Below are 18479 nucleotides of genomic sequence, written 5' to 3' on the forward strand. Positions count from 1 at the left end.
GCTGCGACACACAGTCACGGGAGGCCTCAGGCTCCGAAGTTCCAATGGGCGCAGCAACAACAGGTAAGTGCGCATCTTTTTTCTCTTTTTCTTTCTTCCGTGGGAAGAGCTCTGCCGGAATTTCAGGGCCAATATATTTTCCTCAATGTCAGGACTTGAAGAGGGGAATAATTTTAATATTAACTCCTTCCCATATAGTCCCCCTCTAAGTAGTACTAGTTAAATTTAGACACAACTGCTTTATAAGGTAGAACAGAACATATTTTCAAATTTTGGTATTTAAATAGAATAGAAAGAAAGTCTAGAGAATGTCATTTTTGTTCAAAGTAATTCCTTATTTTACATAGAAATAAATATATAGATAAGAAATGATGCTTTTTGACCCAGGGTTTGTTCTCTTTTTTTGCCTCTCCCAGGAGTTTACATGGCTGTGAGGGTGGGAGGGAAGATGTGTTTCGTCATGATGACCCGACCATCATCGTGTGGGGCAGGCTTGATTGGACAGCTGGTCATCTCCTGCCGTTAGTTTCGTATGTACATAAGATGTTGCTGATGCTCAGCAGATCTGTTAGCATCGGGAAGTTGGATTTATGTTTTGGGAATAGAATTCATCAGAACATAACTTTTTCTCTTTTCACAAAGGAACAAGCATGCTTTTGATGCACAATTCTAGCATCTATTGTTATCGCTTATTGTAAAATATTGTTTGTTTTAAAAACTAGAGACAACCAAAAAACTTGTGATAAATCTTTGCTTCTGCCCTCACACTTTCACCCAACTGTTGGTACTACCAGTGTGGTCGCTCCCAACAGTCTGCCTCCACCACCACCTCCTCCAGCCCTTTATTTGCTCCTTGCTATATCCCATTCTGGCCCAGATCTGCCAGCTACCTGTGTGCACCTCTGGCCAATTTTTGGCGACTTCTTTTCAAGCCCTTATTCTTTTAAAATAAATGGTTAAGTGCATTCTTTAAAACAACTGGCTGAGAAACGTCATACAAATGGGCTAAGCGTTCATCCACTATAACATGCATTATGAGCGGCAACAGTAATGATCAGGATTAAACATCAAGGTTTATTTACCTTACTCTGTGTTAATTTATTTTTCTTATTCAATATGAACACTGCTTTATCCACAGCAACTAGGCCAACTCTTGCCCCAGGATCCCCTGTGAGCTTCAGTGCAAACTGCTCGCCAGGTTCGTAAATCTTCGTGTCATCATTCTCATCTGCAGCAGACACTATCAGCTGTGAGGAAATGCATGTTAGTCTGAAAATAGTCACAAATATCAAATTACTGTCGAATTATGCATCATAATCACTGCTGGCTGCTGTAAAATTAGGCTTTGCATACTAAAATTATACAATCATAAAATGATATAGCACAGAAGGAGGCATTCAGCTTCATTCATTTGAAAGAGCTATCCAATTAGTCCCACTCCCCGTGCTCGTTCCCCATAGCCCTGCAAGTATTTATCCAATTTCCTTTTGAAAGTTATCACTAAATCTGCTTTCACCAGGCTTTCAGACTGTGCCACTTAGTACTTCTTGGCAGTTAATTCCATAGTATGGGAATATGAGCACTGAGTGCAGTGAAAATAGCTATTTCTTGTCACTCGATATTTTTCAACTGCTGGTGGTTCAGTGGAACTTCTGATTGTGGTTCATTTTCAGATTACATACTGTGGTACTGGAATGAGCATGACAGTAATAATGCTATAAAGATATAAGAAAGAACGTTGTTAACTGTAAACTACGAAACAATTGCCCAAAATATAACTTTACATGCATAAACATTTTTTTAAACACTACAGGTGTACAAAATTCTGAGGGGTTTTGATAGAGGAGATAGGGAAAAACTCTGTACTGGCAGGTGGATCAGTAACCAGAGGACACAGATTTAAGATAATGGTCAAAAAAGCCAGCAGGGAGATGAGGATTTTTTTTAAGGCTGCAACTTGTTAAGATGTAGAATACATTGCCTGAAAGGGTGGCAGAAGCAGATTTAACTTTCAAAATGGAATTTGCAGTGCTATGGGGATAGAGCAAGGGAGAGGGACTAATTGGATTGCTCTTTCAAAGAGCCAGCGCAGACACGATGGGCCAAATGGAATCCTTCTGTGTTCTATGATTCAATGAACTGTGTTTTTCCTCCTTATTTTCTCTGCCCTGTTAATCTTATTTTTTTGAACCTTTTCTCATCATTTCTCTTCCTTTTTAAAGCTCAAATATTTTCCTTATGCCTCAAAAACATATCTTTTATAAATAATCTTTTTTGATGGTTGTAAAGAAAACAAAAAAACTACAATAAGAGCCCTTGCTGTTCACATACCGCTTCTCAGAGCTGTTGTTTGTCTTTAAGGCGTTTATTTTAAAAAAATCACAATTGGCAACATATTTATAGAAATTCATAATTTCCCTGAAATAAAGGCTTTAAAAATTCAATCTCCAGTTTGTTTTATTCTGGATAGGATATTCCTGGAAAATTTACCACATTGACGGGTAGATGTCACAATCATAGCTACGATGGATGGCTGTGCTGGGGGAAGGGAGCTTGTTCTGGTGCACAAATCTTTCGCACTTAATGTTGCGTGGTGTGAACCAAATTGTCTGAACATTGACATCTATGATGGTGAGAATTTTGGAATGAGGTCGAATATAATTTGGTCACTTGGAACATTTGGTTGAAGATGCTTGAAAATACTTCAGTCTTTTGTCATGCAATCACATGCTGGGCCCAACCATGGTTGAGGATGGGGATGTTCATGAAATTTCCTCCTTCTCCTGTTAGTTGCTCGATTGCCCACCATCAATCTCAATTTGAGGTGGTAGGACTGCAGAGCTTTCCTGTGATCTGTTGGTTGTGGGACCACTTAACTCTATATACAGACTGCTGATTCTGGTGTTTGGTTAGTACCTCATTCTAAGTATGACAAGTGCAACTCCAGGCATGTTCTTCCACACTACACATGATGGTTCGATGAGGATGAAGGAGTGAGATATGTGCATGAGGTTACAGATTGTGATGGTATCATTCTGCTACTGCTCAGGGAGCACAGCACAGCACAGCACAGCATGGAAGCCCAGTTTTCAGCTGCTTCATCTGTCCTTAATCTGTCCCACTATCAGGGCAGTAGGGCCACACAATCTATCCCTCTGGAAAAGTTAGTCAGCAGCTTGAGTTAAAACAGTGAGAGACACAGAGGGAGATCTTGCCTTTTAATCAGTTAGATGTGTATGAACACACATGGCCTGCAAGAGAAGTTTTGTGCCAGGTAGCTCAGGGATTGCTAACTTGTGAATCTAGCCTATAAAAGTCAGGGTCACATATTTTATTATTTTGAAATTGCAAGGAACGGTAGGAAATAAATGCATTTCACTAGAAAATTACATACTGTTCATTCATATATTTCACATAAAATAAAGTCGTTTGTTAGTTTACAATTGGCCTCATCTCATTAAAATGTTTAAAAATGAGAATGCACATAGCACCGTCTTTGAGATGATTGTATCCAGGGTCTTATTGTTATGGTACATGGGTTACACCATTGTTTAACTAGATACTGAGCAGTAAAGGAACTTACCGGATCATAGGGGACACAGGGTCTGCTTGCAGCAGTAACCAGTGATGCAGAATTTGAGGAAATATCCACTGTATATCCATAAATATACCCATAACCACACCTGCACTTTAGTATCCGAATAATATTGAGCATTGCATGTTATACACGTCCGTCTTTGTAAAATAGCTATCCTCCAAGCTACAGTGAACAGATATTAGTCTGCATACATTACAGATCTTGTTCACAGCAGATGCTCCTAGGACTGAGCCGATCTGTTTTTCCCAGCCACTAACATTAATCCGATCTCTGACACAAACTCACATTTGAGCAGCAGAGCTGATAGTAAAACGTTGCAGTTTCTCACTCCAAACAAAACAAAAATACTTACTGTTCCCATGCATGTGTCTTTCACGTCAATCCACACAGAATCAGCAACCAATTCTACTTGCGATCCCTTTGTTACATAGTAATAAACCAGCAATCTGAATGATGGTATTAGATTTGGGGTAATTGGAATTAACATGGACACCAGGACTTGACCGCTCTCTCTCGATTGCCGTCCAACACGCACTATCTTTCCTTTGTTTATCAGCTGTTGAAGTAAAAGAAAATAAATAAAAGTAGGAACATCTAAAATAAACAATTTTGAAGAGATGGTGCGCTGGAACCTCCACTTTTTTTGAATGCTTAACGCCCACTTTACCGCTGAAATGACATATAACGCCCAAATAGCGCCCATTTTGGCACAAAATGGAAACTGGTGGCATTTACAGGAAACTTATCGGCGAGCATTACTTTCCCCATGTGCTTAACGCCGGGAAAAAATATTACCGCCCGCCCACTTTTTTGGGGCGGAATTATCAGAATGGGCGAAATCAACACCCATAATATCGCCCAGCGTTACTTTCTACAAGGAATTAACGCTGAGATTCAATAATACTGCCCGCCCACTTTTTTTTGTCGTAAAGAGCACATCTGGCGAAACTAACGCCCAGGAGATCACCCAGCGTCACTTTCACCACCTCGCACACATCGTCCACAATATCGCTCGCCCAAAAAAACGCCCAGAAAAAGTGGAACTGTTCTGAACGAATGCCAGCGGTGTGGCTGGCATTTTTAACATCACACTCTTACGTGAGGAACTGATATCTGAACGATTTGAGGAGCTGATATCTGAAAGAGCGTCGATGTGAGTGACAACGCTGACACACTGTGCAGCTCAGACATCCATGGTGCCCATCATCTTGGTGCCAGTTAAAGTTTACGTTGGTTGATAAGTTGTATTTAACCCTTTCATGTTAAGGAATCACCAGTGTGTAACGGTGCAGTTATCTGAGACAATGCGCAACAAGGTTATGTTCAATAACAAAAATGTTATAACAACATTGGTCTGACATCATAAGTATCACAGCCAATAACACCCAACCCCCGCCACACCCCACTTTTTCCACCATTGACATCAATCAAATGTTCAACATGTCCAGCAGATTGACAAAGGCAAAGCAGTAGGGTGGTCCCTAGCCCCCATACATTGCAACAAATTGCATACACCCAGATGGAGATATAACACGGCCATCACCTGCGGACATGCACCTCACTTTCCTTCCCCCCCTCTCCTTCTCCCCACCTCTACTCCTTCCCCTCCTCGCTCCATGGCACCTGGCCGAGGAGCTCCTCAGGCGGTACCTCATTGGGAGGGAGGAAGGCAGATGCGGTCATTGCACGGGTACGGGAGTGGGCGGTACCGAGGGGGCAACATTCTCTGATGCAGAAGCAGGATCTTGGTCCTTGCTCTCATCTATCGTTCTCAGTGGTGGTCAACTTTTACCGCTGGGCACATTTTTTGGTCAATTTTAGGCCTTTTAAAAATAGCAGAGTGATTAGGGGTATCGAAAAATACTGCTACTCTGCATCACCAAAAGACCAATTTCTAGCCCCATGAGGAGAAGTGTACATGACCTGATGGAAGGAATGGTCTCACTGGATAGAGTGACCTCATCTCGTTCCACAATTTATGTTTTCACTGAAGCTGATAAAGATCCTTGAACTGCCTCTTTTTGAATGTCAGAATAATAAGACATGACTGGCATACAGAAAAACATACCATATAGGTGAAGTATGTTATCTGGGCCTGGATTGCTGCATTGTCATTGTGGAGATTCAGCTGAACATTTAAATCACGTCCTGCACTGAGTTCTGTTTGGTGAATACCAATGTGCAAATAGTTCTTTGAACCAGCTTGTGTCCTATATGGTTTTGCCACCATACTTATAGATGCCTGCTGATTTTTGAGAATGGTCGCATCATTTGTTTTAACCTGTAAGTAGAAAGACAGAAAGCAAAATTAAACTCAGACCACTGAGTTTATATTAACTGTCTATATTAAGCAATATTTGAGGTACATCGTTTTACAAGTCAATTAGTTGCCTTGAACAATTAGCAAACATTTACGAGAGTGGGGTCAATTTCTCATATCAGATGTAAAATCAGCAGGAGGTGGGATAGGATATGCAGCCTTCGAGATATCTGTACTCCTATATTTCTGGCCTCTTGCTCATTCCTGATTTTAGTTGCTCCATCATTGGTAGCCGCGTGCTCAGCTGCCAAGGCCCTAAGCTCAGGAATTCCCTCCCTGTTGGGGTAAAAAGACTTCTCTTCCTCGAGGTGGACTCCCTGATATAAGGAATCGACACCTGCCCTCTCTAGTATAGTGACCATGGAATCACTCAGACTAAACCTTGGTTCAACCGGTTTTTATTCAAGCATGCTCGGAAAGGTTCTGATGAACACTTCTCCAATCAAAGGTTTTATAATTACAATTATACAGGTTTTCAAGGTGTGCGACCCTCCTACAAAACTACCAGTTGGCCTACTGCTCAGACTGGCTCTGGGTGGCTCTCCCCCACCTGTCCATCTCTCATCACATGTCACCCTTCTGGAATGTGTTATTCAATGGTGTCAACTTTGCCTCAGTTTCTCATGACGTGTTGATTAACTTTGTTTTCCAGGGTGGTACCTCCTTATTCCTCTCCTAAAAACTCTAGTCAAAACTCCCAGTCAATACCATCCTGTTCCCATGCTGCTATAATTCATGTTCCCTAACATTTGTGTCCGTGTTCTGAACTGAATATGTACACTTCCATGAGTCTGTTTGAAGGTTAATCCAACGGCTGGTTCATTATCCATCAGGCATTGCTGCTTCCCTCTTCTTAACGCAATGTATAGAGTGTATAAGCGTGCTTTACATACATAAAATAAAGTATTCGGAATAAGGTGGAAGAATTAACTGCCCAGATAGCAGTGAATGGATATGATGTAATTGGCATCACGGAGACATGGCTCCAGGGTGACCAAGGCTGGGAACTCAACATCCAGGGCTATTCAACATTTAGGAAGGATAGACAGAAAGGAAAAGGAGGTGGAGTGGCATTGCTGGTTAAAGAGGAAATTAATGCAATAGTAAGAAAGGACATAAGAACATAAGAACATAAGAATTAGGAACAGGAGTAGGCCATCTAGCCCCTCGAGCCTGCTCCGTCATTCAACAATATCATGGCTGATCTGGCCGTGGACTCAGCTCCACTTACCCGCCCGCTCCCCATAACCCTTAATTCTCTTATTGGTTAAAAATCTATCTATCTGTGATTTGAATACATTCAATAAGCTAGGCTCAACTGCTTCCTTGGGCAGAGAATTCCATAGATTCACAACCCTCTGGGAGAAGAAATTCCTTCTCAACTCAGTTTTAAATTGGCTCCCCCGTATTTTAAGGCTGTGCCCCCTAGTTCTAGTCTCCCCGACCAGTGGAAACAACCTCTCTGCCTCTATCTTGTCTTTCCCTTTCATTATTTTAAATGTTTCTATCAGATCACCCCTCATCCTTCTGAACTCCAACGATTAAAGACCCAATCTACTCAATCTATCATCATAAGGTAACCCCCTCATCTCCGGAATCAGCCCAGTGAATTGTCTCTGTACCCCTCCAAAGCTAGTATATACTTCCTTAAGTAAGGTGACCAAAACTGCAGTACTCCAGGTGTGGCTTCACCAATACCCTGTACAGTTGCAGCAGGACCTCCCTGCTTTTGTACTCCATCCCTCTCGCAATGAAGGCCAACATTCCATTCGCCTTCCTGATTACCTGCTGCACCTGCAAACTAACTTTTTGGGATTCATGTACCTCCAGGTCCCTCTGCACCACAGCATGTTGTAATTTCTCCCCATTCGAATAATATTCCCTTTTACTGTTTTTTTTTCCAAGGTGGATGACCTCACATTTTCCGACATTGTATTCCATCTGCCAAACATTACCCATTCGCTTAACCTATCTAAATCTCTTTGCAGCCTCTCTGTGTCCTCTACACAACCCGCTTTCCCACTAATCTTTGTGTCATCTGCAAATTTTGTTACACTACACTCTGTCCCCTCTTCCAGGTCATCTATGTATATTGTAAACAGCTGTGGTCCCAGCACCGATCCCTGTGGCACACCACTCACCACCGATTTCCAACCCGAAAAGGACCATTTATCCTGACTCTCTGCTTTCTGTTAGCCAGCCAATTCTCTATCCATGCTAATACATTTCCTCTGACTCCGCGTACCTTTATCTTCTGCAGTAACCTTTTGTGTGGCACCAAATCTAATGCCTTTTGGAAATGTAAATACACCACATCCATCGGTACACCTCTATCCACCATGCTAGTTATATCCTCAAAGAATTCCAGTAAATTAGTTCAACATGATTTCCCCTTCATGAATCCATGTTGATTGCACTATTCCTATCTAGATGTCCCGCTATTTCTTCCTTAATGATAGCTTCAAGCATTTCCCCCACTACAGATGTTAAACTAACCGGCCTATAGTTATCTGCCTTTTGTCTGGCCCCTTTTTTAAACAGAGGCGTTACATTAGCTGCTTTCCAATCCACTGGTACCTCCCCAGAGTCCAGAGAATTTTGGTAATTATAACGAATGCATCTGCTATAACTTCCGCCATCTCTTTTAATACCCTGGGATGCATTTCATCAGGACCAGGGGACTTGTCTACCTTGAGTCCCATTAGCCTGTCCAGCCTACCTCCCTAGTGATTATGATTATCTCAAGATCCTCCTTTCCCACATTCCTGTGTCCAGCAATTTTTGGCATGGTTTTTGTGTCTTCCACTGTGAAGACGGAAGCAAAATAATTGTTTAAGGTCTCAGCCATTTCCACATTTCTCATTATTAAATCCCCATTCTCATCTTCTAAGGGACCAACATTTATTTTAGTCACTCTTTTCCATTTTATATATCGGTAAAAGCTTTTACTATCTGTTTTTATGTTTTGCGCAAGTTTACTTTCGTAATCTATCTTTCCTTTCTTTATTGCTTTCTTAGTCATTCTTTGCTGTTGTTTAAAATTTTCCCAATCTTCTACTTTCCCACTAACCTTGGCCACCTTATACACATTGGTTTTTAATTTGATACTCTCCTTTATTTCCTTGGTTATCCACGGCTGGTTATCCCTTCTCTTACTGCCCTTCTTTTTCACTGGAATATATTTTTGTTGAGCACTATGAAAGAGCTCCTTAAAAGTTCTCCACTGTTCCTCAACTGTGCCACTGTTTAGTCTGTGTTTCCAGTCCACTTTAGCCAACTCTGCCCTCATCCCACTGTAGACCCCTTTGTTTAAGCATAGTACGCTCGTTTGAGACACTACTTCCTCACCCTCAATCTGTATTACAAATTCAACCATACTGTGATCACTCATTCCGAGAGGATCTTTTACTAGGAGATCGTTTATTATTCCTGTCTCATTACACAGGACCAGATCAAAGATAGCTTGCTCCCTTGTAGGTTCTGTAACATACTGTTCTAAGAAACAATCCCATATGCATTCTATGAATTCCTCCTCAAGGCTACCCCATGCGATTTGATTTAACCAATCGATATGTAGGTTAAAATCCCCCATGATTACTGCCGTTCCTTTTTCACATGCCTCCATTATTCCCTTGATTATTGCCCGCCCCACTGTAAAGTTATTATTTGGGGGCCTATAAACTACGCCCACCAGTGACTTTTTCCCCTTACTATTTCTAATCTCCACCCACAGTGATTCAACATTTTGTTCATTAGAGCCAATATCGTCTCTCACAACTGCCCTGATATCATCCTTTATTAACAAAGCTACCCCACCTCCTTTCCCTTCTTGTCTATCTTTCCGAATTGTCAGATACCCCTGTATGTTTAATTCCCAGTCTTGGCCCCCCTGCAACCACGTTTCTGTAATGGCCACCAAATCATACCCATTTGTAATGACTCGTGCCGTCAACTCATTTACTTTATTTCGAATGCTGCGTGCGTTTAGGTAGAGTGTTTTAATACTAGTTTTCAAACCATGATTTTTAGTTTTGACCCCTCCTGCAGCCCCTTTATATTCATACATATTGTCCCTTCCTATCACCTTGTGGTTTACACTTACCCCAGTTGCCTCCTGCCTTTTGCATTCTTTCTTGGGGTCCTGTTCATCTGAGCTCTCACCCACTCTAACTAGCTCAGAGCCCTCTCCTGGGTTCCGAATACTCCTTGCATTGAGGCACCGAGCTTTCATGCTTGCCTTTTTATTACACTTTGACCCTTTAGAATTTTGCTGTACAGTGGCCCTTTTAGTTTTTTGCCTTGGTTTTCTCTACCCTCCACTTTTACTCATCTCCTTTCTGTCTTTTGCTTGGATGATGTGGAATCGGTATGGGTGGAGCTACGGAATACTAAAGGGCAGAAAACGCTGGTGGGAGTTGTGTACAGGCCACCAAACAGTAGTAGTGAGGTTGGGGACAGCATCAAACAAGAAATAAGGGATGTGTGCAATAAAGGTACAGCAGTTATCATGGGCGACTTTAATTTACATAATGGGCTAACCAAACTGGTAGCAATGCGGAGGAGGAGGATTTCCTGGAATGTATTAAGGATGGTTTTCTTGACCAATATGTCGAGTAACCAATAAGAGAGCTGGCCTTCTTGTTGTGTGAGGCCCCTTGGGGAAGAGTGACCATAATATAGTAGAATTCTTTATTAAGATGGAGAGTGACACAGTTAATTCGGAAATTAGGATCCTGAACTTAAGGAAAGCTAACTTCGACGGTATGAGGTGTGAATTGGCTAGGATAGACTGCAAATGATATTTAAAGGGTTGGTGGTGGATAGGCAATGGAAAACATTTATAGATCACATGGATGAACTTCAATAATTGTACATCCTTGTCTGGAGTAAAAATAAAACAGGGAAGGTGGCTCAACCGTGGCTAACAAGGGAAATTAAGGATAGTGTTCGATCCAAGGAAGAGGCATATAAATTGGCCAGAAAAGCAGAAAACCTGAGGACTGGGAGAAATTTAGAATTCAGCAGAGTAGGACAAACGGTTTAATTAGGAGAGGGAAAATAGAGTACGAGAGGAAGCTTGCCGGGAACATAAAAACTGACTGCAAAAGCTTCTATAGATATGTGAAGAGAAAAAGATTAGTAAAGACAAAAGTAGGTCCCTTGCAGTCGGACTCAGGTGAAATTATAATGGGGAACAAAGAAATGGCAGACCAATTGAACAAATACTTTGGTTCTGTCTTCACGAATGAAGACACAAATAACCTTCCGGATGTACCAGGGGACCGAGGGTCTAGTGAGAAGGAGGATCTGAAGGATATCCTTATTACACAGAAAATTGTGTTGGGGAAATTGATGGGATTGAAGGCCGATAAATCCCAGGGCCTGATTGTCTGTATCCCAGAGTACTTAAGGAAGTAGCCCTTGAAATAGTGGATGCATTGGTGATAATTTTCCAACAGTCTATCGATCTGGATCAGTTCCTATGAGCTGGAGGGTAGCTAATGTAACACCACTTTTTAAAAAAGGAGGGAGAGAGAAAACGGGTAATTATAGGCTGGTTAGCCTGACATCAGTAGTGGGGAAAATAATGGAATCAATTATTAAGGATGAAATAGCAGCGCATTTGGAAAGCAGTGACAGGATCGGTCCAAGTCAGCATGGATTTATGCAAGGGAAATCATGCTTGACAAATCTTCTGGAATTTTTTGAGGATGTAACTAGTAGAGTGGACAAGGGAGAACCAGTGGATGTGGCGTATTTGGACTTTCAAAAGGCCTTTGACAAGGTCCCACATAAGAGATTGGTGTGCAAAATCAAAGCACATGGTATTGGGGGTAATGTACTGGCGTGGATAGAGAATTGGTTGGCAGACAGGAAGCAGAGAGTCGGGATAAACGGGTCCTTTTCGGAATGGGAGGCAGTGACTAGTGGAGTGCGGCAGGGCTGAGTGCTGGGACCCCAGCTCTTTACAATATACATTAATGATTTGGATGAAGAAATTGAGAGTAATATCTCCAAGTTTGCAGATGACACTAAACTGGGTGGCGGTGTGAGCTGTGAGGAGGATGCTAAGAGACTGCAGGGTGATTTGGACAGGTTCGGTGAGTGGGCAAATGCATGGCAGATGCAGTATAATGTGGATAAATGTGAGGTTATCCACTTTGGTGGCAAAAACACGAAGGCAGAATATTATCTGAATGGCGGCAGATTAGGAAAAGGGGAGGTGCAACGAGACCTGGGTGTCATGGTTCATCAGTCATTGAAAGTTGCCATGCAGGTACAGCAGGCAGTGAAGAAGGCAAATGGCATGTTGGCCTTCATAGCTTGGGGATTTGAGTATCGGAGCAGGGAGGTCTTACTGCAGTTGTACAGGGCCTTGGTGAGGCCTCGCCTGGAATAGTGTGTTCAGTTTTGGTCTCCTAATCTGAGGAAGGACATTCTTGCTATTGAGGGAGTGCAGCGAAGGTTCACCAGACTGATTCCAGGGATGGCTGGACTGACATATGAGCAGAGACTGGATCAACTTGGCCTTTATTCACTGGAGTTGAGAAGGATGAGAGGGGATCTCATAGAAATGGATAAGATTCTGACGGGACTGGACAGGTTAGATGCGGGAAGAATGTTCCCGATGTTGGGGAAGTCCAGAACCAGGGGACACAGTCTTAGGGGTAGGCCATTTCGGACTGAGATGAGGAGAAACCTCTTCACTCAGAGTTGTTAACCTGTGGAATTCCCTGCCGCAGACAGTTGATGATGCCAGTTCATTGGATATATTCAAGAGGGAGTTAGATATGGCTCTTACGGCTAAAGGGATCAAGGGATATGGAGAGAAAGCAGGAAAGGGGTACTGAGGGAATGATCAGCCATGATCTTATTGAATGGTGGTGCAGGCTCGAAGGGCCGAATGGCCTACTCCTGCACCTATTTTCTATGTTTCTATGTTTCTATAAGCGAGTTTTACATATAATCATTCAATCACAATCCCTACCGGAATACAGAAGAACTCCTGATTGCTCAGAACCTCTGGACCATTTTACATGTCAGATCAATTCACTACCTTCAGTATCCACTTTCGTGACCACCAGTCTGTCTCCACTCGAGTGACCATTTTTTATCCCCTTACACTCCCTAAACCTCTCCACCTCTTTATCTCCCTTTCCTTCCTTCAGACACCCCTTAAAACCCACCTCTCTAGCTAACCTGCTCTAGTATCTCTTTTTGTGGCTTAGTGTCAAAATCTGTTTAAAAATGCTGAAGCACGACATTTTACAACGTTAAAGGCACTATATGAAAGCAAGATGTGTTGTTGTTGGCTTTCTGAATCAGAGAAAGAAAGATCTTGCATTTATATAATGCCTTTCACGACCTCAGAACATCCCTGCTGCTTTACAACCGATGAAGCACTTTTTGAAGTGTAGTCATTGTTGTGAACCTAACTGAGATTGATGTTCATTACCATTTCCAGTTTGTAGCCACGCGACATGCAGAAAGAGCACCCTTTGAGGAAATCAGGTGCTGTAGCAGCTTAAAGGGGCAGTGCACTTTTCGGACAAGGTGCATGCCTCGGAAGTAATCAATGAAGTGATAGGGAGTCATAGTTTATGGACAAGGGAAATGTATATCTTGGTGAGGCAAGTTAGGAAAAAGTGGAACATGTAATCTCCCCTTAGATAGGTATTGTAACTCACAGATCATTCGAGGACAGGCTCAGCAAGAGGTTGCTAACATATCAAAGCCAGCAGCAGAACCGGCTACAGTGTGAAAGAAGTTCAATGATCTCACGAGATGAGCCAAGGTAGCAAACTCTCATTGCTTCCATTCTAAAGGGCACCCCCCACCCCTCCCCACTACCAAATTGTTTAAGCTCCACATGGTTGCCCATTAGACAGAAAAGAAGACTCTTTTGCACCTCTTTTTTGCCACACACACTAAAAAGCTGCTCTCTGGGATAACTCTTTTCAGCTACTGCAAAGTATTGATGCATTTTGGGGGGAAAGTAGGCAGGTTAAATGAGTGTGCAACAGATGCAGTATAATGTGGAGAAGTTATCCACTTTGATAGGAAAAATAGAAAAGCAGAATATTTTTTAATTGGTGAGAGATTGGAAAATGTCAGCGAGACCTGGGTATCCTTGTACACGAATCACTGAAAGTTAACATGCAGTTACAGCAAGCAATTAGGAAAGCAAATGGTTATGTTAGCCTTTGTTATAAAAGGATAGGAGAACGAGAAAAAAGAACTTACTGCAATTATATAGGGCCTTGGTGAGACCACATCTGGAGTATTGTGTGCAGCTCTGGTCTCCTTACCTAAGGTAGGATAAACTTGCCATAGAGGGAGTGCAACAAAGATTTACTAGACTGATTCCTGGGATGGGGGGATTGTCCTATGAGGAGAGATTGAGTAGACGAGGCCTATAGTCCCTCGAGTTGAGGAGAATGAGATGTGATCTCATTGAAACATCTAAAATTAAGGGGCTTGACAGGATAGATGCCGAGAGGATGTTTCCCCCTGGCTGGAGTGTCTGGAAGTAGGGGGTCACAGTTTCAGAATAAAGGGTCGGCCATTTAGGACTGAGATGAGGAGAAATTGCTTTACTCAAAGGATTGTGCATCTTTGAAATTCTCTCCCCCACAAGGCTGTAGATGCTCAGTTGTTGAGTATATTCAAGACAAAGATCGAAAGATTTATGGATATTAAGGGACTCAAGGGTTATGGGGATCGGGCAGGAAAGTTAAGGTGAGGTCAAAGATCAGCCATGATCTTATTGAATGGCAGAGTAGGCTCGAAGGGCTAAATGGCCTACTCCTGCTACTATTTCTTATGTTCTTATTCCTGGCACCATTTACACTATGATCAGTAGGCTAATTCAATGGCAAAAGGCTTAAAGTCTTTTTCCCAACATCAGTAATTTACCTGCTTCTACTCTACTTGCAGGAGCAGACTGTCCATAACAAGCTGCTCAGGGAAAACCTCTTCCAACGCGAACATAATGGAAGCAGGAGATGGGGGAGATGGATACCACCTCTAGATGGGGATATGTCACAAATTTTCCAGCTCTGGGCTGGTGACTTTCAGGAAAAGAATGAGCGATTTGATTTCTGACTCAATCAAATTGCCTTTGATTTGTTCCTGGTTTAGACAATTGGATATTAGGTTGGTAATTTAACAGATTAAATCACCAATGTATGATACTTTCAAATGTGATGCCATTGAAGGGCGTGACACAAAATACATAAGAACATAAAAAATAGGAGCAAGAGTAGGCCATTTAGCCTCTCGAGCCTACTCCGCCATTCAATAAGATCATGGCTGATCTGATCATGGTCTCAGTTCCACTTCCCTGCCCGTTCCCTAAAACCCTTTACTCCCTTATTGCTCAAAAATCTGTCTATCTCTGCCTTAAATATATTCAATGACTCAGCCTCCACAGCTCTCTGGGGCAGAGAATTCCTCAGATTTACAACCCTCAGAGAAGAAATTCCTCCTCATCTCAGTTTTAAATGGGCAGCCCCTTATTCTAAAACTATGCCCCCTAGTTCTAGATTCCCCCATGAGTGGAAACATCTTCTAAAATCGACCTTGTCGAGCCCTCTCATTATCTTATATGTCTCAATAAGATCACCTCTCATTCTTCTGAACTCCAATGAGTACAGGCCCAACCTGCTCAACCTTTCTTCTCAGGAATCAACCGAATGAACCTTCTCTGAACTGCGTCCAATGCAAGCATATCCCTCCTTAAAGAAGGAGACCAAAACTGTACGCAGTACTCCAGCTGTGGTCTCACCAACTGTACTGTACTCTACAGTTGTAGCAGGACCTCTCTGCTTTTATACTCTATCCCCCTTGCATTAAAGGTCAACATTCCATTCGTCTTCCTGATTACTTGCTGTACCTGCATACTAACTTTTTATGTTTCATGCACAAGGACCCCCAGGTCCCTCTGTACTGCAGCATTTTGTAATTTTTCTCCATTTAAATTATAATTTGCTTTTTTTTTTCTGCCAAAGTGGATAACATCACACTTTCCCACATTATACTCCATCTGCCACATTTTTGCCCACTCACTTAGCCTTTCTATATCCCTTTGCAGATTTTTTGTGTCCTCTTCACAATTTGCTTTCCCACCCATCTTTGTAACATCAGCAAACTTGGCTACATCCCTTCATCTAAATCATTAATATAGATTGTAAATAGTTGAGGCCCCAGCACCGATCCCTACGGCACCTCACTAGTTACTGTTTATCAACCGGATAATGACCCATTTATCTTGATTTTTTTGTTTTCTGTTAGTTAGCCAATCCTCTATCCATGCTAATATATTACCCCCAACCCCGTGAACGTTCATATTGTGCAGCAGCCTTTTATGTGGCACCTTATCAAATGCCTCCTGGAAATCCAAATACATCACATCCTTATATATTCCCCCTTATCCACCCTACTCGTTACATCCTCAAAAAACTCCAGCAAATTTGTCAGACATGATTTCCCTTTCCTAAGACCATGCTGACTCTGCTAAACAAAATTATGCTTTCCAAATGACCTGCGACTGCTTCCTTAATAATGGACTCCAGCATTTTCCCAACGACAGATGTTAGGCTAACTGGTCTATAGTTTCCTGCTTTCTGTCTGCCTCCTTTTTCAAATGGGACCTCCCCAGAATCCAAGGAATTTTACAACCAATGCATCCACTATCTCTGCAGCCACTTCTTTTAACACCCTAGGATGCAAGCTATCAGGTCCAGGGCACTTGTCTACCTTTAGTCCCATTATTTTACAGAGTACTTTTTCTTTAGTGACAGTGATTGTTTTAAGTTCCTCCCTTCCTATAGCCCCTTGATTATCCAATATTGGGATGTTTTTAATGAAGACCGATATAAAATATTTGTTCAATGTGCTGCACCCAAGACTTTTATTTCAACATAAATTGTTCCAAATAGCAAAACTAAATGGAAAAAAATAAGTTCCATGCATAGGAAATGAATCAGGAAATGACTCAGGAACCCAAGTGCATCTGTAACATGTATTATTTTTCTATATTCAATATTGCACAATGAAATTCTGAATGCAAGTAAACTCCTTCAAAGTAAATTCATATCACAATAGTCATTTTTTCTTCAATCGCTCATGGTGAAAAAAGTTCTAAAGCTGTGAATATAGGTTATTCTCTTTGGAGCAAAGAAGATTAAGGGGAAATTTAATAGAGGCATTCAAAATTATTGTGTTTTGATAGAGTAAATAAGGAGAAATTGTTTTCAGTGGCAGAAGGGTGGGTAACCAGAGGACACAGATTTAAGGTAATTGGCAAAAGAACCAGAGGCGAGATGAAAATAACTTTTTTTACGCAGTGAGTTAGTAGTATTAGGCAGTCCCTCGTATCGAGGATGAGCCACTTCCTCACAAAATGGCTAAGTTCACAGGTGTTTCAATGAGGGACCTAATATTCCGGATCCCGAACTACATATTGAAGGGTGGAAGATGCCTGTGCGTGGATTTTTTTAACGTGGGGTGGCCGTTGCACACTAGTCACCACACGGGCTTGACAGAGCTAGGTCTTGGTCCAGTGGCAAGGGTTAACCAAGACGACTGGAGACCAAGTCCAAGATGCATTATTAATATTCGCAAAGGATACTTGCTTAAAATTAAGATCAGCTCAGCTGGAAATCTTTGAATCAATCATTGAATTTCAGTGATCAAATTTTAAAATGACCGACAAAGAACTTAATGGTTCTTGAATAAGGAAAATGTGGCACTCCTTTAGAAATTAACAAGAATCTCCTAGTGCAAGAATGTAGATGTATGCCACACTACTTGGAACTTTTATAAGTGTGGAGTCTCATTCATTCCTATTTTAATTATCGTTGAAACTATTTAAAAAATTAAATCAAAAATAAATTACTTTTATCTTTCTGTCTCTTATATTTCTCTCTTAACCGCAGCATTCTTTCCTTCTCTTTATTTTGCTTTATGTACATGATTTTATACTGAATTCAATATTCTAACATACATGGGATTGGGTGTCTGCTGCTGTCAGCCTGAGCCAGGGGGATCACAGTGAGTTATATGATGTTGTGGAATGCACTCCCTGAAAGGGTAGTGGAACCAGATTCAATTGTAACTTTCATTGGGGAATTTGAGAAAAATTGAAGGAAATAATTTAAAGGGCTATGTGAAATTGGGACAAATTGGATAGCTCTTTGAAAGAGTCGGCACAGGCATGATGGACCAATTGTGACCTTTTCCCCCCTAGTTCTGATTGCATATCTTTTACTTTATTGTTCAGGATTTCAATATGTTCGGTAGAATTGTTCTCATCCAGAATAAATGTATTTTCTTAGAAGTGTTAACATCTCATCCAGTGGCCTCCTCTGTGCTATACCATTCCATGGCTCGATATTAAGTGCCCTATTACTCACGGTTATGCTTAGACTAGTTGCTTCACCAGCTGTATTTATCGTCATCCTGGCAAGTCCATCAGCTTGGGTATTCGTCGTGACCTCATCGTTGGCTGTCACAGGGATTCTACTGGCTGGCGAACCATCGGGATTCGTTACATAGACC

The 18479-nt window shown here is 41.8% G+C and overlaps 1 protein-coding gene across 1 annotated transcript in view; it reads right to left on the reverse strand.

The window, feature by feature from the left end:
• Positions 1-18479, reverse strand: part of LOC139237909 (complement C3-like) — a 179440-nt gene that overhangs the window by 130588 nt on the left and 30373 nt on the right. The window contains exons 11-14 of the mRNA XM_070867201.1: positions 18335-18478; positions 5667-5879; positions 3951-4154; positions 1083-1247 (exon numbers count right to left, since the gene is read on the reverse strand). Coding sequence (XP_070723302.1) covers positions 1083-1247; positions 3951-4154; positions 5667-5879; positions 18335-18478 — 726 coding nt within the window. The remainder of the gene's footprint in view (positions 1-1082; positions 1248-3950; positions 4155-5666; positions 5880-18334; position 18479) is intronic.

The sequence above is a fragment of the Pristiophorus japonicus genome, chromosome 24 (genome assembly GCF_044704955.1).
Source record: "Pristiophorus japonicus isolate sPriJap1 chromosome 24, sPriJap1.hap1, whole genome shotgun sequence".
Classification (NCBI taxonomy): domain Eukaryota; kingdom Metazoa; phylum Chordata; class Chondrichthyes; family Pristiophoridae; genus Pristiophorus; species Pristiophorus japonicus.